This window comes from Perca flavescens, chromosome 20 (genome assembly GCF_004354835.1).
Source record: "Perca flavescens isolate YP-PL-M2 chromosome 20, PFLA_1.0, whole genome shotgun sequence".
Taxonomy (NCBI): Eukaryota; Metazoa; Chordata; class Actinopteri; order Perciformes; family Percidae; genus Perca; species Perca flavescens.
The window spans coordinates 10,148,577-10,171,989 of NC_041350.1; the positions used below are offsets into that span (position 1 = coordinate 10,148,577).

General features: G+C 41.0%; 1 protein-coding gene across 3 annotated transcripts in view; it reads left to right on the forward strand.

The window, feature by feature from the left end:
* Positions 1–5,368, forward strand: part of lingo2b (leucine rich repeat and Ig domain containing 2b) — a 51,080-nt gene extending 45,712 nt beyond the window's left edge. For all 3 annotated transcript variants that reach the window (XM_028566129.1, XM_028566131.1, XM_028566128.1), the window contains one exon: positions 1,961–5,368. In XM_028566129.1, coding sequence (XP_028421930.1) covers positions 2,004–3,872 — 1,869 coding nt within the window. In that variant the 5' untranslated portion in view covers positions 1,961–2,003 and the 3' untranslated portion in view covers positions 3,873–5,368. The remainder of the gene's footprint in view (positions 1–1,960) is intronic.
* Positions 5,369–23,413: the final 18,045 nt, after the last annotated feature.

The following is a 23,413-nucleotide window of genomic DNA, read 5'->3' on the forward strand; positions in this document are numbered from 1 at the left end:
TGTTTCATGTTTGACTTGTAGATTCTTGCCCTCATTACCCGGCCGTTATCTTCTCTTTCCATAAAAAAAAAAAAAAACTATTGTGGCTGGGAATTGGAGCCACGGTTCACTGAATAAGTGAACAAAATGTAAGAAGAAGAAATGACCAGGAAATCACAAAAGCAATCCAAAATATTTCAAGAATCACTGCAAACTTCCTAGATTAATTTACTCGTATTCTAAAAATACTGTTAAATTTATAAAGACAAAATAATAGCCTACGCATCATTTTCATTTTATTTATTGATTTTCACACACAGTGCAGTTATCCTTTTTTTGTAAAGCGGAAAGCGCTGCTATGCCAATATGCTTTTTATCATCATGAGCTGAGACTGTGTGTGCTACAGAGACAAGCACAGTGACTGGCTGCAGCGATGTTACTCTACCATGCTGTATATATATTGGGATTTAGCCTGCTTTGGAAAAGCCAGGTCATTTTAGGAATAAAAGTCATACAACAAATATAGAATATAAAGAAGCAGTCATTTTCAGTAACACGCAGTAAACAGAAACTAATAGAACATCAAAGCAATGAAGCAAATAGACACTGTTGTGTCGATTATGTAAATGTATGCATCTGTTATTTTTCACACTACTTGCGCTCACTGCTTGCTTTTTTATTGATTATTAAAGGTCCAGTGTGTAACGTGTTTAGTTGTTCATTATCAAAATCTGTGTTGCCCGTTCACAAACTTTTTCATGCCAGCAAACTTTGTCCTTTTTCATGAATATTTACCACCGCCATCAACTCCAAGTATTTCTTTCGGCTTGAAATTTTACATTTGCATTCGCATAAACTGGAGTAGACGCTCCATATTCATGCGCCATCTTGAAATACGTTAGCCGGTAAGGGACATACAGGACATACTGCTCCACCTTTCGCGTTTTCGCTGTCACATGATAAACTCAAAGGTGCTGCTAATGCTGCTAATGGGTATGGTAGCTTCCCGGCCCCGGCAAGTTTGAAGAAAGAAACATGGAGGACCACACGTATTCAAAATTCAAATTTCAGGAACAGGAGTCTTCTTCTTCGCCCAGAAAAAGAAAAAGGATATTGAAAAGAGCAAGAGGCCGGCTTTTTGTAGCGTGAAGGCTACCGTAGCTGTAATACGTACTTTGAACTGCGTGGCGCGAGAGAGTTAATTGCGATATATGATCTCAACGCTAGATGGGAGAAATTCCTACACATTGGACCTTTTAAATAGGTGAAATATGCATTCTCTACATAAAAAAAAAATTACGTTTAGATTTCAATGACAAATATAGAAACTGTAAAGTGCATTCCATGTAAAGAAATACAACAAGGAGCCAGTGAGATGACTCAGTATGTTGATTACTAAACGGAGTAATATATATGCCTGGTAAAAGCTGCGGTAAACTCTGTGGATTCACTTAGAGAAGCAAAATACAAGCCGCCATTTCATTCCCTGTTTAGTTTGTATTTTAGTTTGAACCCTTGCCACATAGTCAACCCCCTCAGAAACACACACCATTACCGTTGATGCAAAATACACAGTCACACACTTGCAGCAAGACCAAATCTGCATGGGCATTTAGCCTCACTCCACTCTAACGAGGGTAATTTCCCACCATCGGGCATTGAAACATCTTCCATCCTCATGAAACATCCCCAGTTAGCCTGCAACCTTTTGCGCTAACACATTGATGAACATTCACATTTTTCTGCAGCTGATATTTCTCTTGCCCTGTCTTGCCCTGCTGTGAGTTTAATTCCATTATATCCACTTTGCCAGGAAAAGGGACAGGTCATTAAGGGAGAAAAGACTTTAGCAGTTTAAAGAGACATAAAGTGTAAAAGGTTGAAAATGTAAAAAGGCGGGGGGGACAAAGAGGTGAAGACAGTCTGAGTTGAATGTGGAGTATTCTAACACATTTCTTGTTCGTGTCTTGTGTCTTGCAGGGCTTGTTCGTGATGGTGCTCTATATGAACAAGAAGCTGTGCCATGACAGAGGGCAACGTGGGTAAAAGAGACATGCAACACCCAGCCCTGAACCACTGCCACCTCTTCCTGGCCGGGGCCTTGCTGCTTCTCCTAGCCAGCCTGGCTCTGAGCTGCCCCGCCCGATGTGAGTGCTCTGCCCAAAGCAAGTCGGTTAGTTGCCACCGAAAGCGCCTGCCCACCATCCCTGAAGGCATCCCCATTGAGACGCGCATCCTGGACCTCAGTAAGAACAAACTACGTATTATCACGCCAGACAACTTCACTTCATTCCTCCAGCTGGAGGACCTGGACCTTAGCGACAACCTCATCAGTGTGGTTGAGCCAGGCTCGTTTCGTTCTCAGCTTGCTCTCCGCTCACTTAACTTTCGCAGCAACTTGCTTCAGCTGGTTCCTGCCGGCGTGCTGTCAGGCCTGACCAACCTCACCCGCCTTGACCTCAGCCACAACCGACTGGTGGTTCTCCTGGATCATGCCTTCCAAGATCTGCGCAGGTTGACGTCCCTTGAGGTGGGTGACAACGAATTGGTTTTCATCTCTCAGCGGGCTTTTACAGGATTACTTGGACTCCAAAGTCTGACTCTGGAACGTTCCAATCTGACCGTTGTTCCTTCTGATGCTCTGGCACATCTGCACAGCCTCGTCGAACTGCGCATGCGCTACCTGAGCATTAGTTTTCTCAAGCCTTACTCCTTTAAGAGGTTATTTCGTCTCCGCCGATTAGAGATTGATTACTGGCCCTGGCTAGATACACTGCCTCCCCTCTCACTGCATGGCCTCAACCTCACAACGTTGTTCATAACCAACACTAACCTGTCTGCCTTCCCCGGCGCAGCACTGCGCGACCTGCCCTACCTCACACATCTCAACTTGTCCTACTGCCGCATCCAGCACATCCATCAGGGAGAGCTCGGCCAACTCCCATACCTGCTGGAGCTCCGCCTCCAAGGGGCTCAGCTGATTTCTATTGAGCCCTTTGCATTTATGGGCCTCAAATCTTTGCAACTATTGGATGTGTCGGAGAACCGCCTGGACTCTCTGGAGAGTGGAGTGTTTGCCTCGCCAGACAGCCTCCAGAGACTCTGTCTGGGTGGAAACCCATTAGTGTGCGACTGCAGATTGCTTTGGCTGCTCAATAGCCATAAGCCCCCGTCTCTGCAGATTCTGGATGTGCAGCCACAGTGTAGCGCCCCAGAGCACCTCTTGGGGAAACCTCTCCGTGACCTCAAGGAGCCTCTGGTCTCCAGATACATGACCTGCACCAAACCACGGATTGGACCCAACACGACCCAGCTGCTGATGGCTGATGAGGGTCAGCCGGCCCGCCTGAGCTGCATTGCAGAAGGAGCGCCTCGGCCCTCAGTGGTTTGGATTACACCTCACCGACGCAACATTACAACCAAGAGCAGTGGCAGGGTAGAAGTCCAACAAGATGGTACCCTGGAGATCAAGACAGCAGAGCTGCATGACAGCGGGGTGTACTTGTGTATTGCCAGTAACCCTGCTGGCAAAGCTAGTCTCTCGGCCTCTTTAGCCGTGAAGAGCCTGGGCATTGGGGACCGATCTCACTATAGCAACAGGAGCTCAAACTATCTGACAGATTCTAACAGCACGTGGGGGAATGGGACAGTACTGTACAACATGACAGTCCCTATAGACATTAAGACTATCATTATATCGACAGCCATGGGCTGCCTGTCCTTCCTAGGTGTTGTCATCTTCTGCTTCCTGCTTCTGTTCGCCTGGAGCCGAGGGAAAGGACGCCATAAGAGCAACTTTGATATTGAGTATGTCCCTCGCAAATCCAACGGGGCGTCAGCAGACGTGGCAGAAACAAGTGGCCCACGACGGGTCAACATGAAAATGATTTGAAAAAAACAATGCAGACTGATGAATAGGATAGCAAAGTCTACAACAAAGTGCACACATATCAGCTGAAAAAAAAAAGTTTTTTCTAAGACAGTGGAATTGTGACAAACGAAAGTGACGTACTAATATAGTGGGTGTCAATATGACGGTGGTCTAGTGATAAAGTGGGCATGTGAATATAAAAGTGAAAACCGTGGATGTGTTTATATGAAATAATGTTCTCATACAGTACATTGAATATATTACTATAACCAACATATCAATATGGGAGTGATATAGTGCTGCACTAGGCATGTGTTTCAGTGGTGATGTGATGAGTAATGATGTTGTCGATTCACCGTGACATCAAGGTGAAGGAGGGAGCCGCTGGGAGTGACGGGACATCTTCGCGTGGCAGTAGAGCTATCATCGCTGCAACATGTCTGGACTCAATCGTCTAATACCCATCTTAGCTGCAGTATGAAAGGTAGTGTGTTGTGTTCATGTGTGCGTGTGTATGTGAGAGTGCATCAGTGCGCGAATGTTGCATTTGTGCGTTTCTTTGTGCATGTGCACGCATTGCCTTTCTCGTTGAACGGAACAATTAAAAGGATTGATAGGGTCCAAAGCATTTTCCAGGCCTTTGTTCTCGTTCGGTCGTTGTAACAATGGTATTGTCACTGTTGAGTAAAAGAGAGTTTGTAAGTTTGTATGCAAAATCACAATTATTATATTCAAGAGAAATGCTGCATACATTTTGAAATAGGTCATTGTTCCCCTTGGAATGACTCCAACATTTTTCTAAACTCAAGGAAACGTTGAACACACACAGAGACAGTGCAGTTACAATGTAAGGTCTGAGGTTTGTCTTTACCATAGAGCTCACTTACCAGACATTTTTCCTGAGAAATAGCAGTGGTGAGTGTTGTTATTACTCTGAAAAAATGCTTCCAGCTACAGAAATGGCATGTTAAACCCATTTTATGACATAATAAATCATGGGCAGATTTTCCTGCCAGACAAATCCCTTGATATGATATAAAAGAGTCGGTGGCCAGATATAATGGCAAAGATTTACTGGCCGGTACCCTCTTTGGGACAAGACAAAGTTGAGCTTCACAGATTTATGGTTTGAATTTCCCACCTCTCACATTTTTCTTTGATCGCACCACTTCAAACTAGTGTGTCCGGATTCTTCCCTAGGGCACCATGGGGTTGTGGGTATTTAATAGATGGCAATTTGAAAGTTGTAGCGGAATCTTGTATTCTTTAGTTTTTTTGTTGAAAATGTTTTAAATGTTAAGAAAAAAGAAACAACTAAAGGGCAATTATTTGTAATGCAGGGATGTGGGTGTTAACTTGTGTGATCCTGTTGTGATAAAATGTTCAAGGTTGTATAATTGTTTTCATATGACAAATTTATGGGTATATTTTCAAATGGAAATAAATCTCAATCATACCCCTAAAATTGGAGTTTCCAGTAGTTGAAATTTTGTTTACGGACTTAACAGTGATGTTAACATATTTCCTTTTAAGTACTTTTCTATGAATCCTATTCCCTAATTGATATCAGTTGTAATATTTTAAAATGTTCCTCTAACCCACATCTCTCTGTCACTGAGTATTGTATTGATCAGTAATGACTTTTTCCAGCTTTATTTTGCTATTTATATCATGTCATATAGTAAACATTATGTTGTAACTATTCAACCTTTATGTCATTTTTACTCGTATGGTCAGTATAATATTACATGGGCAATGTTATTTGTATATTATTGGATCCTTCTTGCATCTATGCAGGCTATTTTGACAGCTCAGTCTGTGCCTCCTGTCCAGATGCTGTCTACCAGTTGGCTGTTACAGGTGTTAATGCACTAGTCAAGCTTGAACACTGGATTCATTACACACTCACACCAGGAAAAGTGTACAGTACCCAACATGGTGAATAGCATACAGAGACACAACAATAAAAACATAGTGACATAGCCACTGATGTCCACACTATAGGCCTTCAAGGCCAAATTACTGCTCTTATCTGATGTGTTCTCATATGAACTCCGGACAACGTCTGGACCAGATTTTTCTGACAGTTGCCCTTTCACACATGTAGTACACAACAGGAGATCGTTCGTATCAGATGTGTCCCCATCTGCTGGAAATACTCCATTTGGTTTAGACGTTTAGCGGTGGCGCCTGGGTAGAGCGTGCAGAGGGCAGAACATGACACGGACTACAACCCTATCACGTAGCCGGTTCGTAATTTGGTCATAAACAGTCAAGTCTCTTGCCGTTCCTTGAATAAGTCTGACGATTTTGGCGTCGGCCCTTGGCGACAGAAGTTCCCGAATCCCGTCATCTCTCCAGTTAGACATTGTCGTTGGCGTCTTCGTGCAAATCACCCTTGTTCTTCACTCTCAGATGTTTGTATACTTCTAGTTTCGTGCCAGCCTGCCCATATGATAGAAACAACATCAACACGCCCACGCTCACTCTGAATTCTCCGGACAGTGCCCTGCTCTATTCCTCATAAATGGGCTAAATCGGACATTAGACAAACTTTGTACTAGGGATCTGGCAAGGTAAATGTATGAATTTTAATGTCTGGTCCAACTACATTCACATTCTCACATACAGCTTCCTTGAGTCATTTCTAGATAAATTCAAGGTTGCAGTGCATGTGTGAAAAGGGCTTAGGATGGTGGACAAACTTTACATCAACATGTTAATATTGTCACTGTGAGCATGTTAGCATGCTGCCGTTAGCATGCAGCTCAAAGCACCACTGTGCCTAAGTAGCCTCACAGTGCTTCATGGCTGTAGACTTTGGTAACAAAAGAAGGAATCTCCTGCTTATTGTCCACAGTTCACTTACAGTGTATGTCTCCTGGTTTGGGCCTAATTAGTGCATCTTCTCACACAGTAACAGAGCCATGGCAGTGCTGACAAATTCTGGATTGTATATTAATATTCAATCTGCTGGATGATGCGGACCCTGATCCCATGTTGTCCAGTCGGGAATTGGAAAACTGTGACTCCATGCAGCTTCACACTGATCAGAAAACATCAAAACTGGGACACATGAAAAACATCAGAATTGGGACACTTTGAGCTGTATGTAGCCCAAATAGTCTGTAAGCGAAACATACCACACATTACATGACCTGACACGTAACTATGGTTTAACCCTGCGTGTATGGTCATATCAGTATATTCTCACCAAGGCTGAAGGCTACGCTTGATAAAGAGTTCTTCACAGCTGCCTCACCTGATGATCAGATTAAAGGAAATGATAATTTGGCATCCTGCAAGCGTCTTATTCAGACAGCACTTCATGCTATCATGCTAATGGTAAAAAGAAGATCTGTCTTTTGTGTGAAAGCTCACAGGGAATATTCAGGACGCCGTTATGGCATCATGAAGACAAGATCAAAGTCCCTCCAATAGGCTTTTATTATTGTCATTGTAGTTTCCCTTTTAAACAATGGAGTGGAAATGCAATGAAAAGATTACCGTCTCAATTCCTCACATCGTATCTCTCTTTGATGGAGGATTTACAAATCTGTTCTTTAATGATTCAAGCTTATTCAAACAGAGTGTAATTTATAGTAGAATGTAAAAGATTCACTTGGTCAGTGATCTGGCAAAGAAACCTCATATTATTGGCTTAGTTTTATGACTGTGATTAAAACCTGAACCAGCATCTATTACAGTAAATGTACGATGCCAGGACGTAAAGTGAATTAAAACAGTTGGTGGCTCTCAAGTAGAGGTGTTCTCGCTCAGGGCCATGTACCCCTAAATGAATAATTTCACACATCATAAAGGATCTTCATAAAGAAGATGCAGCCTCATCAAAGAGCATAAATCAAAGTGAACCAGATTCTGTGAGCCTGGGTGCTACATTACTGTGAGTTTTGCTTGGTCGTTAAAGAGGAGTTTCGTCACAGTAGACATCTAGATTTCCGGGGGTGAAAGTGGGATCTTTGACCCGTTGGCCAGTGATCGAAATGAAAAGATTTTTTTTCCCATGCTGTTGGCTAGTTTTGCAGTGGGGGTTATAAGTTAATCCTATCTCATGAGATCATCATTCTGTGGAAGAAAGCCAACTCTACTTCAGTGCTTACTACCTCCCCAAAAACTGAGCTGACGGGAACTGAGTGATTGGAGGGAGGAATTTACATTCTCCAATTGAAAAAAATGTTAAAGGTCCTGTATACATCTTTTTTTCAATCAGCTTCTAGCTATGAGCAATTGGGTCCTTCAAGAACACAACATATTATGCTTAAGTTAAAACAGTTTTTCATATGAGAAATAATATTTGCTATTTTCGCTGGTTTGAAGTGGGCGGGGCAAAGCTGGAAGAAGATGATGTCATGTGCTTCCGTGCACCAATCAGGATTCACTGTCATCAAATCCTTTCACAGTCCCAAAGCAGCGAATTAGCATTTGAGTGTGAAACTCGAAAAATAGTACCTATTGATATAGTGTATAGTTATATGTATTATTACAAACTTTAACTTTGGTTGTTGTTATTTGTTTCCCCAGTGTGACAATGTACACATGAAATCTCACATTTGAATTCGTTATCTTATTCAACAATAGGCTTTTTCACCAATTACCAGACTGCCCCTGCCTTACTTGTGTTACCAATCATTTCACTGTCTGTTTGCTCCAGATGTCTGTGCTGTTCTGAAGTATGCTACACAGCAACCCGAAACCATGAAAAATATTGGAGTTTGGAGCAGGGGCTCTTCCCAGTGGCCTGAGGCTCGCTGATGATGGACAGATGATAATGAAAGGTCAGTTGCTAATCGAGCCGGCCTGCAAGTTCATGCCACACAGGACCCCAGAAGGCACCTCAGTAAGGAGCTGTAAAAGTGTAATGTTATAGCCTGTTGGTTTTGATGGTGCTGGTGTTGTAATGTTGTAATAAAAGCTGCTGCGCTGTAGCCACGTAGTTGAACTAATTCTCCTCAGACCATCCATCAACACAGCCTTCTTTGCATTTACAGTACATTACTACAGATACAGTGGGTACATTAATCACTCTTCTCATCTCCCCTGATACAAACTACATGATGTTAACTATTATTGAGCTATCACTTTGCATACGTCTAAGAAATTAAGAATTATTTGGAAACTTATTTCGCTGATAGTTTTTAGTGCCATATTTTTAAAACAAAATGGCCCATGTTCAGAGCAGAAGTAATCATACGCTTAATGGTGTAATAACAGATGGAGCCCCAGATTTATAGTTGTGTTTACAGCTCCTAAAGTTGCAGCTTAGCATTTTCCGCAGTGTTGGAAATGTTTTTCATCCACAGCATCCACAGATACTAAATTATATCTCTGCAGAAGTGAATGACAGAATGAAGCAAGTATCTGATGTTTTCATGAAGATGAAAACATTCACAAGGCTTTTATGTGACTTTTTTTAAAGAGGAAATAACACATTATTCATCAAATAAAAAGTTACATTTAGAAGCAATATTACACACATTGGCTTAATTTTAAGTTACACTCAATGATTTTGCTACTACAGCTACTTGGTCTGGTAGTAACTTTATGGCTGATGTGGGGCTGGATGTCTATTGCTTGCAGTTTCTCAAGTGGTCAGTGTGATTCCAAAGTACAAACTGATGTGGCTTTTTTTACAGTGCTAATCTGTAGTCCATTTGCATTCAAATTTAGTGCCAATTTGAACTGCATATCAAGAAAATCTGCAAAAGAAAATGCAAAGGAATATGCATTTCCATCCACTACTGTTGATGTGCAAATGTAGGCCAGATCACGAAAACCAGCGGCATTAATTCTCCAGTCGGGTGGCATAAAACAATTGCAGAAGAGGGTGCAGCAACATAATTAACAAACTTCAAGCCTCAGGCGGTGGAAACTATGTTGAAAACTTGATGGAAATATTTCTTTGTTTTATGTATGAGGAACGTTACAGTCCTCCAAGAGGAAGATTGAGTGACAGATATTCAAAAATCATAATTGATTCACTACATCTGTTTCATTGCACTCATTATCACATTTCATTTTTAAAATTTCCAGAATTTTCACTCAACTGAAAATGCACATAAATACATGTAAACACACTTTGTGATGTTAGTGCAGCTATTTTCTTCTCTGTGGAAATGTACGGTAATGATGTTCCATGCTGGAGAGGAGTGAATTTTACCATCATTTGTCAGTGATGGTGAAACCGCACTTACCAGCAGCTTTCCATTTAATCCTGCTCTGGTCAAAGTCGAGCACCACTCCTCTCATCTCTGTGGAACTGCCACATTAAAACGCAGCTTGTGGCAAGTGTCAGCGAGAGGTGCAGTGTGAAAGATGAGAGCAATAACAGAAAAGAATCCCATTGCATCAGTAGTCGACCCCTTGGGTGTGGATTGAATTGATACATCGTCTAAACCTCTGGGGGTAGAAAATGTAGAAGGTGACGTCATTTTACAGACTTCTCCCCTGAGTTGTGTAAGACTTAGTCTATATCCACGATGTTCTACTTCCGGGATTGCTCCGGTGCCGCCAGAAATTCCGCCGGATGTCCTTCTTTTTGGCCGGATGTTACCTTCCACTTTCTTTGTGTTGGACTTTCTGTCCAATCTGAGTTTTCTGTTGCACAACTAAAACAACTTTTGAATGTACACATGTTCCACCAAAACCAGTTCCTCCCCCAGGGGATTTTGCAGAGACACCGTGACCCAAGACGATTGTGATTGGTTTAAAGAAATGCCAAAAAACCAGAGCACGTTTTTCTCCCATCCCGGGAATGTTATGTGGACTAGTCAGACCATCCTCCGCAGCGCTGTGGAGGAAGGTCTGGCAATGCGAGACTATGTGAGACTGGGCCAGGAGTTTATGTAACCTCCCTGTAGAGAGTTACATGTGTATTAAGAATTACAGCTGGGTGCCTGAAGGCATGCAATGTGATTTGTGCTGAGGCCATGGAGAATTACAGTCATATCAGAAATGTCCTCTGGGTTTCACTTGCCACACATGTGAACACTAACCCTGTACGCGGCTAAGTGTTCAAGCAGCCCTATACTCAGCAGCACTGCGGTATTGCTCCTATAAAACCCCAGATCGATAACTTTATTTTGAAGGATAAAGAAAAACATGTCATTTATATATTGGTTTATCTTATCAGTTAATACTGTTGCACTGCAGTTAGCCAACAAGTGTGACGAATTATTATAAATGATTAATTTGTGAGTTATGACTCCCTGACCCGTTTCCCTCCCGCAGATACTAAATCACAGAGGAAGAAAAGCAAAGCTAGGTGCTAATTAATTCAAACATTATTCTGCTTACAAAAAGCCTCCCAGTCAGCTTTAAATAGGGCCCATTGTTCAACTGAAATTCGCTTTCACAAGACACAGACGTCTTTTCATGCCAGTGTTCTTGTGAGTCAGTGAGTCACCAATTAATTTGGTGCATTCTGGAGGGCTGGCCAATGGCAGTCAGTTTTACACCAATCGCATGTATTACAAGTCGGTTTAAACACCCAGATGTGACCTACATGCAGCCTGCTTGGACTTTCCATGGGACACCCGTGACAAAAGTATTAACTGCTTTTTATTAATTAGCATAAGCACAATTAAAACTCCTTTAAAAGTGCTACAAATACTGTGTTCTAATTGCACGTATTAGCCCAAGAAGGATCCATCCTCCGTTTAGCGCTGGCCGTGTGTCAGCCAGCAGTCAAAGTGATGAGGCCGATGTCAGCGCCTTTACTGGATGAAGAGGTCATAGCCGTGCTTAGAGGGTCAGGAGAGCTAATTAGACAGAATGAATGACTGGGACCTGAGGGGGTAAATGCAATTACCAACAGAATGAAAGGCATAAGTAGAGGAGATAAACCCATGAGATATCCGTTGATGAAAGTATAAATCTTTTAACTTTAAGCCCTGAAATACCTGAAGTGAAAATCGGCGCTGTTAGGTGGGTCAAGCTTTGCGATTGGAGGAAGCTTGCCACACAAACAGCTTTTGGCTTATTACCACACAGCAGCACACACTAATCATGGTTAGTTGCAGGGATGATTATACCTCCCTTCTGTCAGGGAATTTATGGACAATAGACCTTTTTCACGGCAGACATGTTGACATGTCATAGTAGGAAAAGCACAGGTGTATTCAAAACCATTAATGATGGCTGCATTCCACTTAGGAGAGGCCCTGGTATTGTGCACTCACTGACTCACTGAAATAGCTTACTGGGACACTCGTTAAGGTTATCAATTTCAGCTGTGCTTTTCCTACTATGACAAGTCAAAATGTCTGCGGTGAAAAAGGTCCATATGACATTCATGATGACTATGTAAATTTGCCTGCTTGTGTAACTGGCAGGTAAAGTCCACCTTTGTCAACCAATGCTGTGAGTCTCCAGATCAGTCCTTCGGTAATAAAGCCCAGTAGTAAAACCTGTTCGTTGGCTCTGCATGTTTCTCCCTGTGAGGTAGGCCCTATGTAGCGTGCTCCGGTGAGGTTTTTTTTGTTCAAATATGTCAGTCAGCTTGTAAAATGTATTCCAGACTGATGTCCCGTTTGCTGCTTGCTTCCACGCCACAGTCGGGAAAGGCTTGAAGTCGGCTCGGGCCGAGAGTTTATTGTTAATCCCGATTAGGAGCGTTGCTACAGCCAAGGTAAACTATTTTGTCAGTAGCCTACTGGTTGATGGTAATACTATTTAAATAATTGTTAACACTAACACATGTAGGTTATTTGTGTCCCTGCAGAGAAGAAAGTGTCACTGCTGCTTTGTTTAGTTAGAATTTTACACAACCTGACTCAATTTTTTATTAAAATTTTTGCCTGGTTTTCATTAGACGGCCTTTTGATTGTTTTAGTTAACCGTTATTGTAATTTTGGCCATTTGTAATTTTGGCCATTTGCTGTGTTTTATGAAGTCTTCGGCCACTTGTTTCTAGGTGCCCCCTCCAGTTGAGTGTGGCTGTAACTCCTGTCACTTTTTAGTATCTCCTCTGTTTGTTTTATTTCTGATTATTTGAAATTCCAGGCATTAGTATTTCACATTTAGTTTTCATCTTGATTTAATTGTGTTGTATATGTTTTTACTGATTATTTTAATACAGTAAATTTATATTTTAATCTACGTCTCTGAGTTCTTATTTGGGTACTTGCCTGTGTTCAAGGGAACCCCTGGTTTAAAGAAGTAGTTGAAGCTATTGTGCGTAGTTTCTGTCGCCCCTATGAGGAATTCTAAATAATGACAACAAAACTGTCCAGGCGTCCACATGATACAAGCCTTATGTGATTGTGCGTGCGCCCTTACCCTTACTCCACGCAGTTGCCTGTAGCCAAGGAGGACACGGAGGATTAAAAAACATGATGGACTCTTCAGAAGAGGTAATTATCCTCACTCACTGCGCGGGAAAGTCACCGGACGCCACAATCTTCTGAACATAGCCATACTGAGAAATACAGAGAGAGTTGTGTGGAGCTGATATTGTTAATTAGCTTTGTAGCAACTCATTTGGCAATGGCTTGAATGTGACAGATGTTTATTAATATCAAAAAGTTACACACTAAAGCTTTAAGAGTAATACAATTGGGTTTGAATCCCAAGCTTTGGGTATTCTTTGGGTGGAAGTCCCAAGGTGGCATTGTCAATATTTTATCTGTTATACAATTTAGCCAACACCCCAAAACGTGTTCGGTTTCACTTGCCAAATTAAATGGTGAGCTGAAAAGCTGCGGTGTATCGGAGTAAAAAGGATCACCTGCTCCTAAATATATACATCCTTGACTCGGAAGGTGCTGCAAGATGAGTTGGACTGAGCCTGCAGATGGCAGAATGTCACTTCAAGCACGTATGGAGAGAAGCAGCCTGAATAATCATTATAGCCTGTTCAGCTCTTTCCCCAAAAAGGAAACAATAAGCAGAAGAAGTACCGGTGCTGCATGTTTTATGTCGTCTGTTTGATCCAGGATAAAAGGTGCACGGGAAACCCAGACGGCTGTCTGCTTGGCTGCCTTTCAAAGACTGTCACCATTTGGAAATGACTGGGAGTCCCTTAATGTCTTAGCGGTATAGGAAGGATGTCAAGAGGAATTTGAATCTGTAGAAGTAAGACCAGTGTTGACACTAAACAGTGTCTGAAGGCACAATGGTAATAAGAGCAACAGGGCATAAATGAACCCTTAAGAACATTTGTGCGTACATGTAAATATCACTATTAATACTAGAATAAAAAATGACTTGAATGAAAACCAAGCATATCCCAGACAAGATGTACATAGATACTGGAAGATTCTACAAAACCCCAGAAACGCAATAAAAATTCTTGCTTTCTACATGTATAGCAACTATGATGCAATGATAAATGTAAAAGTTAAGGTAAGGCACCTAAAACACTTAGTTAATGTTAGGAAAAGATTGTGGTTTGGGTTAATAAAAAGGTCAACACAAACTCTTTAATACCGACTAAAAGTACCCTTGGGGTCAATGAGACGCAAAGGGCTTTCAACTGCTCGGCTGCAGGGCTGTGCGATGTCAGTGTAAAGAGTGACAAAGTCCGTAAAGGGAGGATAACAATTAAAAAGCAACAAAGTCTGCAAAGGGAGGAGGTCGGAGTGGACAGATGGGTCAAAACGAACACAGGACTTTCACCCAGAAGAATACTATTCTCGTCCCGTGTGAAAGCAAAATTCAACATTGACTTATTTTAACTTACGTTCCATACGTTATTACCTTTGTAAATTAAGTTACATATGTACTTAACTAATGTCATGTATGTAAGTTATGTAACAAATTATTTATTTGAGCACAAACTATGATCTTTTCCTAAACATAATCAAGTAGTTGTTGGGTGGAGCAGGGAATGGTGGACCTAAATGCAGAGAGCAGGCTGAGGATTAGTTGCTTGAAGATTTATTTCCAACACCAAAATCCAAGAATCCAAAATTGCAAAAATGTAAGAAACAACACAAGGAGTACAAACGAGGCAGGCAAAACTAAGACGAATACGCAAAAAGGGAAACAGAGCTTAATAAGAAAACGAGAGCACAGAGATCGCAGGGAAGACTGAAGCCATGTCCACACAAACACGGGTATTTTTATAACTGTGACTTTTTTTACGCGGTTCGGCCTTCCGTCCACACGAAAACGCAGTTTCAGGGCACTGTAACCGAACATTTTTGAAAACTCCGGCCAGGGTGAGCATTTTCAGAAACGCCGGTTACAGTGTTGTCGTGTGGACAGTATAACCGGGTTTTTTGCCTTGCGACGTCAGAGCGTGCGCCGTTATCCGCTGTGTTTGACGTCATATTGTGCGCCGCTAACTGCTTTGTTGATGTTTGTTGACGATTCTTTGCAATGGCGGATGAGTAGGATGTAACTTTTTTCTAGGCTTCTGATTGGCCAAGGTGACTTTACGATTTGGGTTATATCGCCGCCTGCTGGTGTGGCATGCTCTTGACATGTGTGGACGGGTTTTTTTTTTAAAACGGAGGAGAAAAAACTCTGGTTATAAAAATACCTGTGTCCGTGTGGACTAGGCCTAACACATAACTCAGAGACTGGATACACAGTGGGTAACAAGGTAACAAGAGGCAGGTGACACAAGGGCTGGGAAACAGGTGAGAAACATCAGGCAATCACAAGGGCGGGAAAACACAGGAAGTAAAACTAGACAAGACAGCACAGAAACCCAGACTATCACAATAAAACAGGAAACAGAACATAATACAAAACCGAAAATAACACAATCACGAGGAGACAAGACATAGAACCCAAACACCAGATCAGAATAGAACAAAAAACAAAGCAAAATACCGAAACCATAACAGTAGTATTGTTTCCTAAACCTAACCAAGTATTTCAAACATATTGTACTTTATTTTAGGTTAACCCTAACCCCTAACCCTACAACGCTACATAAAACGCTTCCTACTCTGTGCATTGGCACTGCACATTAGCATTACATTAGCAATAGATGTAAATCGTATGGTGCAGAATCGTCCAATATGGATGCAGTTCCTCTGATAAGGGCTGATGGTAGGGCTACACAGCGTTGTTGTGTAGAGCAACAGAAAGCTCTACAGAATATTGAGTGAATTCTGTGCCTGACTGCTCAGATCTGAGTTCTGAGTAAATCAACCCCACTGAGTGCCACTGGCACATATGACATGACATAGGGAATTGGAAAACAAGTTCAAAAGAATTGTGGAAGCTTTGGTCTTGCCCCAAGAAAACCTGCGAGGGACAAAGCAACAATCTTACTCTAGAAACAGCAGGCTGCTAGTAGAGGTGGTGTATTGCAAGAAGGATGTGCCAAGTTCAGTTACAATAGACTGTCAAGCCAAGACAGGACGGACTGTGAAAACTTAAGAGGAATTTTGTCATAGAGAGACCACATATATTTCACATATAAAGACCAGTTCAGAACAAAGGTTCGCGACAGGTTGAAACTTGCAACTTCTTGCAGTGTCTCCATAACAACACCTCTTTGTACTTCCATTCTAATTTCTGACTTTTAGGCTTTTTTGTAGCTGGATATATCATTTGTTTCGTCTGAATATGAACATGGATAACGTTAGTGATATTAAGATGCTTGCTACAGTTGCATTTCTAGCGATGAATCGGCGAAAACAGGTTTGATTTCTCTGATTCATTGCTAACGTTACCGTGTCGTTGAGGCTCCGTCTAAAACTTTACATTTTTACCAGTTATTTGTAACATAAAAATAAAATGGATTATGGATCATTTTATTTCCATATAATTTATAGCTGACTTTACCAGCTGACTTCTCTATTGGCTGTCGAAACAGGTGACGTCCCTTACATTCTAAAACCAGGCTCTGCGACTTGAACAGCTGAGTCGCAGTGACACCATCAGCTGGTTGGAGTCGAGCTGAGACGGGCCGGTTCAGACCGCTGCAACTTTTCCCTGCGATGTTCTAAAATGGTTTCTTCTGGTCACAAATCTTTGGTGTGAACTGGGCTGGTTGTAAAGACAGGATACGTCCCATGGACATTTTGCTAATATTAATTTGCAGGCTCAGTCATCTCCAGTCTACCGTTGAGTTGGTGCAGAGTGTGGGATTCAAAGCCAGAGAAGGCAGCTTTGAAACTGGCTGAAAAGAGCATGTGCATAGCTTTTTCATCATGCATCATCACATCAAATGATACAGAATAAACAAATGTTAGCCGCAGATAGTCAACTGAGCATACAAATGCATATTTGCATGTGAGGCTGACCAGAAAACACCAGTATAAACAAATGATCTAATCACGGCAAAATGGTAGAGCAGAGGCAGGTGTTCAAAGGGTTCACAGCTTCAGGCAGAGCAAATAAAGCATGATGAGCACATGTGGGGCATGAAATCCTAACACAAACACAGCGTGTAGGTCTGGACTGGACAATAACTGGTGGCTTTGAGCCATAAATGCTAAGTGCATGACCTCTGAAACAACAGCACATATTAAAAGACATATTAGCAGCTAAGATAAAAACCCGGCAGTTATATGCGACATTAAAGGGGTGATAGAATGCAAAACCGAGTTTACCTTGTCATAGTTGAATTACGACAGTTTGGTGGGTAAAAAGGACATACAGAGAACCTCTAGACATAGTTGATTTCTCGCATAAAAATACAATGTATACAATTTCTGTGTGACGTGGTGTGCATGGAGCGGCACGGAGTGTGTGTGTGTGTGTGTGTGTGTGTGTGTGTGTGTGTGTGTGTGTGTGTGTGTGTGTGTGTGTGTGTGTGTGTGTGTGTGTGTGTGTGTGTGCACGCGCACTTCAACCAACCAATCAGTGCGCTAAATATTCATGAGCATGCCATATAAGGGAGAAAACCTGTCATTTCAATCAGGCCTATTTCACAAAGTTGCATTAGGGCTCATAGAACAGCACCCGGGCCATTTTCAGCCCAATCAATGTTATGTACATACCCTATTAGGAGACAGGAACAGTGTGAAATACCCTATATAACCATTCTATCATCCCTTTTAAGGAAACCCATAAACCTCACTTTTTGAATGCATTTGAAGTGGAACTTGATCAAACCTTAAGTGAAGCATAAAAAATCAAAGAAGATCAGAGGTACACTGTGGTCAGACTTTAAGGTGAAATGCGTCACTAAGTGAGAGTGCTCGTCATTTTTAGAAGACATGGCTTACTGACATTGCGACTACTTTCAGAGTTTAACTTCAACTAAATCTTTAACTCCCTTACCCTCTTTACCCTAAACTGAAATGTTAAAGTAATTTCAGGTCTACACTTTTAAACACAAAACACTTTCACTTAAACTGATACGTCAACTGGACTTTAACAATTAAAATGACACACTTAAGGTGAAACTTATAACATTTCAATTTTAACTGTCATTTCAACTTCTCTCAGTATTTGTCCTGTGTTTGTATTGCCAATTGCCACTGCAAATTTCCGTTTTTTTTCTTCAGAAAATGTAGCCTTTTCTAGTTTTTCTAGTAATTTTTGTAATTTGGCGATATTGATAACACCAAGTTGTAATGGAACATTTCATAGTTACATTTATTACTGATGATGCTTAAAATGTTTCAACCCAGGGGAACTAAGATTCTTTATATCACTTACACAAAATACAAAATTCCAAATACTGCATCATATCCCATCTGTTATTTATTATTATTATTATTATTATTATTATTATTATTATTATTATTACTATTATTATTATTATTATTTATCACACACCCATCTAATTGTATTGCAAGTACATAAACTCCCATTAAATCTCCTGTTGTTGATCATCCAAACATCTCATGATCAGTCTTTGAGACAGTATTTGAAACAGATTTCATACAGTAGCTTCCAGTATTAGACTGTTCAGCTGTCTATTCAAAGTGCTTTTATTTAACTCATTATAATGATTGGCCCGTGGCAGCGAGCCACAGTGCAGCTGGGCAAGAGAAAATTAGGTTCTTTGAAGTTCCCTCTTTTGAATGGTAAACACAGATCGTTGTTGTTGTTGTGCCGTGTTTCAAACCTGGATCCTGCTTTGAAATTATACAAAGAGATTGGGCTTATTATGGCCCGGTAGCCTGTCCATACTTTGCTTTAAAAGAAATTGTGGCGTAATTGGAACTGGCAGGATCAGCCCTTGCTGAGCGTGATTTTAAGCGTGACAAACTTTGGATCTTTGTGATCATACACACTTATTCATCTTCATTTTTGTTATTCTTGCCACTCTATTTGCAATGTGTATTCATGTCAGGGTTTTATGTTGTCTAATCTTATATGTCAATGTGCCCAACACAGCATTTACTCAGCATATCTACCTTTTCCACCAATATGTGTGATATTTTCAGATCTAACACAGGGTGTGAAGGAAGATAGGTTATTTCAAAAAGAGAGTAGTGTGGGGTGGCAGGATTCATGGAGGCCCCAGAGGCTGCTCTGAGGGCAATTTTGCCCCATTTCTGGTGGCCATGTAGGTTAGTGGGGAAAGGACTGATGTTAAACCGATCCTAATGGATGTTGGCGGTGTGCATCAGGCTGCCGGCCTGGGCGGAAACAGGAGCCCGTCTGTCTGTCTAATGTCAGATGAAAAGAGATGCTGTGCTGTCACTTCTCTCAATCATGTCTCCCTGAGCAAAAACAGTGACACTAATGAAGTAAACCACAGACACAGAGACACAGCCAGACTCCATAACCTCAGAGCTTTTAGCACAGATCACGGCTCAGTCATCCAATGTAGCTCTTTGTACTTAAGATCCAAATTGAATTGTGTTTAATCCAAATTGAATTAGCAATTCATAAGGTATTTACTGTGCCAAGCACATTAAAGATCCATTTGAAATGACTAAGCAAGATGCTATTAAGTGTCTTGACTCTCTTCATCAAGACTAGAAAATGTTACATTCTTACCTTAAAGCTAAGTTTAGAATAATGAGATAATGAGAATTTATTTGAATTTAAAAAGATTAATGATAATGAATTTTAAATGCTATTTAGTGTTATCACAGGGCCTTTGTCTCCAAGCCAAAAGAAAAGAGCAGGCTGCCAGTTAGTTTTGTCACATCATTATCACTTTCTTTCTGATTTTGCTCAGACATGTCAAGTTCACAGTTGAACAAGACTAAGAGGTAACAGCCACTCTAATAGCTCTGTGAGGTTGTAATCTTAGGCAAATCGGTCATTTCAGCTATATGCTAACATCAGCATGTGGTGGAGAGTTAATTTGGACATGTTACTTTCCAGGAGGGAACACTATTGGATCCATTGTTTGAGCACCCTGTCACCTAATCAATCAAATATAGATTATGACTTGTAGTGTTTTCTGTAAGGTACCTTTACGCATTGGATGTTTAGACAAAGTTGTTTATGATGTTCATCTAGAGATGAAGTTTAACTTTTGCTATATATCTATGAGGAATTATTTTCCATATCTATGTATTTTTAACATTTAAAGGAACACGCCGACTTATTGAGAATTTAGCTTATTCACCGTAACCCCCAGAGTTAGACAAGTCGATACATACCCTTCTCACGGCTCCAGCAGCATCAGGCCAGCACAGAACATGCAGGTGAATGGTTCCAGCAATCCTACTGCTCCGAATAAGTGACAAAATAACACCAACATGTTCCTATTTACATGTTGTGATTTATAGAGTCACAGCGTGTACAAAAAAAACAACGTAACATGAGACACAGCCATCTTCTAACTGTAAACAAACCGGGAACTATATTCTCAGGCGAAAGAATATAGTACTTGGGCGGAGTGATATGCTCGCAGCAAGCCTGTCTGAGAATATAGTTCCCGGTTTGTTTACTGTCAGAAGATGGCTGTGTCTCATGTTACATTGTTTTTTTGTACACGCTGTGACTATACAAATCACAACATGTAAATAGGAACATGTTAGCGTTATTTTGTCACTTTTGTCACAATTCGGAACAGTAGGCTAGTTGGAACCAGTTACCTGCAGGATCTGTGCTGGGCTAAGCTAATGCTGGAGCTGTCAGACAGCGTTACAGCACGCACGGAGATGAGAAGGGTATGTATCGCCTTGTCTTACTCTGGGGGTTACGGTGAATAAGCTAAATTCCCAATAAGTCGGCGTGTTCCTTTAAACATTGTATCGAAAACTGTAATCTCTATATATTGTATGAAACATAGTGGCTCTTGTCATTTAGTTTGTAGTAATGTGATTTGCTGCAGCTTTTGCCACGGTTTTGATTTGCTAAATGCCTCTTGATGATTTGTTCTTACCATAATGGTGGAACATGATTATCTAATCACCATCAGATGTGTTACTATGGTGTGGCCTATATATCATAAGTTAGGGTGACCATATTTTGATTTCCAAAAAAGAGGACACTAGGCCTGGCCTCTTGTCCACTTTTTACCTACTGTCCGGGGCGTCCGGGGGGGTTTTATAAATTCATTAAAATGTCCGGTTTTCAAAGAGGACGTTTGGTCACCCTACCATAAGTGCATGTCTGACTTTGATTGTTGGTTTTGAAGCAGGCCTGAGGGCCGAAATGTCATGAAAATAAAATAGAGAAATGCATATGGAGCCAGAGTGTACGAAGCCTTTGTCTTCCAATGTCAGCATGCTTACGTTTGCATAAAGACCAAGCTGGCATGCTGCTGTTTAGCAGGTATAACATTTACGTTGTTAACCATGTTAGTGTAGCATGTTAGCGTTCTAACATTTGCTAATTAGCACTCAATCCAAAGTACAGTTGATGCTGATGGGAATATCATTAGTTTTGCAGTTAGCCTATTTGGTCATAATCCAAAGTTTTAGACAAATTACAATTTTGATCTGATGATGATGCTAGAGGAAAAGTTAAGGGATCACCAAAGTGATTACAATTCATCCAAAGGGGTATATGAATGTGTGTATCAAATTTCATGGCAATCCAGCCAATAGTTGTTAAGATATTTCAGTCTTAACTGACCAACTTAAAGACCAACATTGCCATCCATAGAGCCACGCCACTGACAAGCCTAAAAAATAATCAGCTGGCAATCCATTTGCTACATCTTTATGATGAGTAATGCAGTGGTTTATTTATCTTTAAATAAATTAATAACTCACACACTTTCCATTCATGTATTAGGTCAACTGCAGAAATGTAGAGTGCTGTGTCAAGTGTACTTCTTATAGAATACCTATCTCAGGACAGAGCATTGGCAGTTGGTGGATTCACAACTATATATGTGTGAAAGTGTGAAACAGAAGGTTTTGTTTATTGAGTGATCATCATGACAAAACAAAGGCATCATTTGGAGCCAGGGCTACTGAAGTTTAGATCAATGACCAGTGATTTCACACTCATTGTAGCAAATAGGCAGCACATGAAGAAAACGGTACTACCGCATAACAAGTCTGCTCGCCAAGTGGGATAATGAGCTAGATTTAAATACAGCCTTCCTACTGTCAAAGAGAACAGAGTCTACATTGAAAAAAGAGGCATTTCAAACAAAGCCAGAGGCTGAAAAGTTGAGTAAGTTAATACAATCTCAACAGACGAGGTGTAACTTGTTCTATCTAGCTATCAATCAATCAATCAATTAATCAATCAGTCGATTTTTTATTTGTCACACAAGGTACAATTTCATGTGAAATGTTATCCCATCAGCTCCTATAACTTGTGCATGATTCCTCATAAATCAGAATGCATGCTCTTTTCCTTTAACTACAACAAAGAAAAAAAGTCACAGGGGTTGAATGGTGCCGGGCACTCCAGGATCCAGTCAAGTAAAAAGGTCGCCATAGCTCACAAAATTCCAAGGTGCTGGTAGGTGGATTTTCTTCTTTTTTTTAACCCTTGAACAGACTTGCTGTTTCCCCATTTCCAGCTTCATATTTTTTTGAACAAATATTTATATATTAAGTATTTCCAAAAATGTTCTATTCCTTTAACTACAGCAATGTAATAATGTAAGAAGAAATGGCTATATCCCAGTTTCCAAGCACAGTATCATGTAGGCAGAGTTATTTTTGTAAATCTAATATTCAGTGTAATGATGAAAATCCAAATGTCCATCTTACTGAAGCAGGTGGGAAGTAACAGACCTCCAAAAGAGATATTTAGAGACACAGATATTGTGGGCGACATACATGATTATCCAAGCATTGGTCCTGGTATGAGAAAACCTGCAAGGAACAGAGTAACACCATTACACCGGCTAACGCTGCCAGTAAGTTGGTTATGGTTCGGGTCTGTTCAGACTGTAGGTGGTTAGAGAGTCTGATTGCATCTTTGCGGTGATCTGCAGCCACAAAGTAACTAAATAGGTAAATCTAATATGTAATGTATTTCTGCCACCCTATCATCATGTTACACCGTCATACCAGCATACAGCAGGTGGCTGGCAAGTGGCAATAAAAAAGAAGAAATGTATTCGTATCTTGTCCTTGACCCAAACAATGGAGGTAATTGTTCTAAAAATGGCATGTGTGAGAATTGGAAAGAGCCAAGCACTCAATCAATTTCTCATGAATTGAGATCCAGAAACCTGTCGGTGCTTTTGAAGATGAAAATAATTATAACAGGAATGGAAAAGATCTTGAGGCACTTTAATGTAAAGATAGTTGATG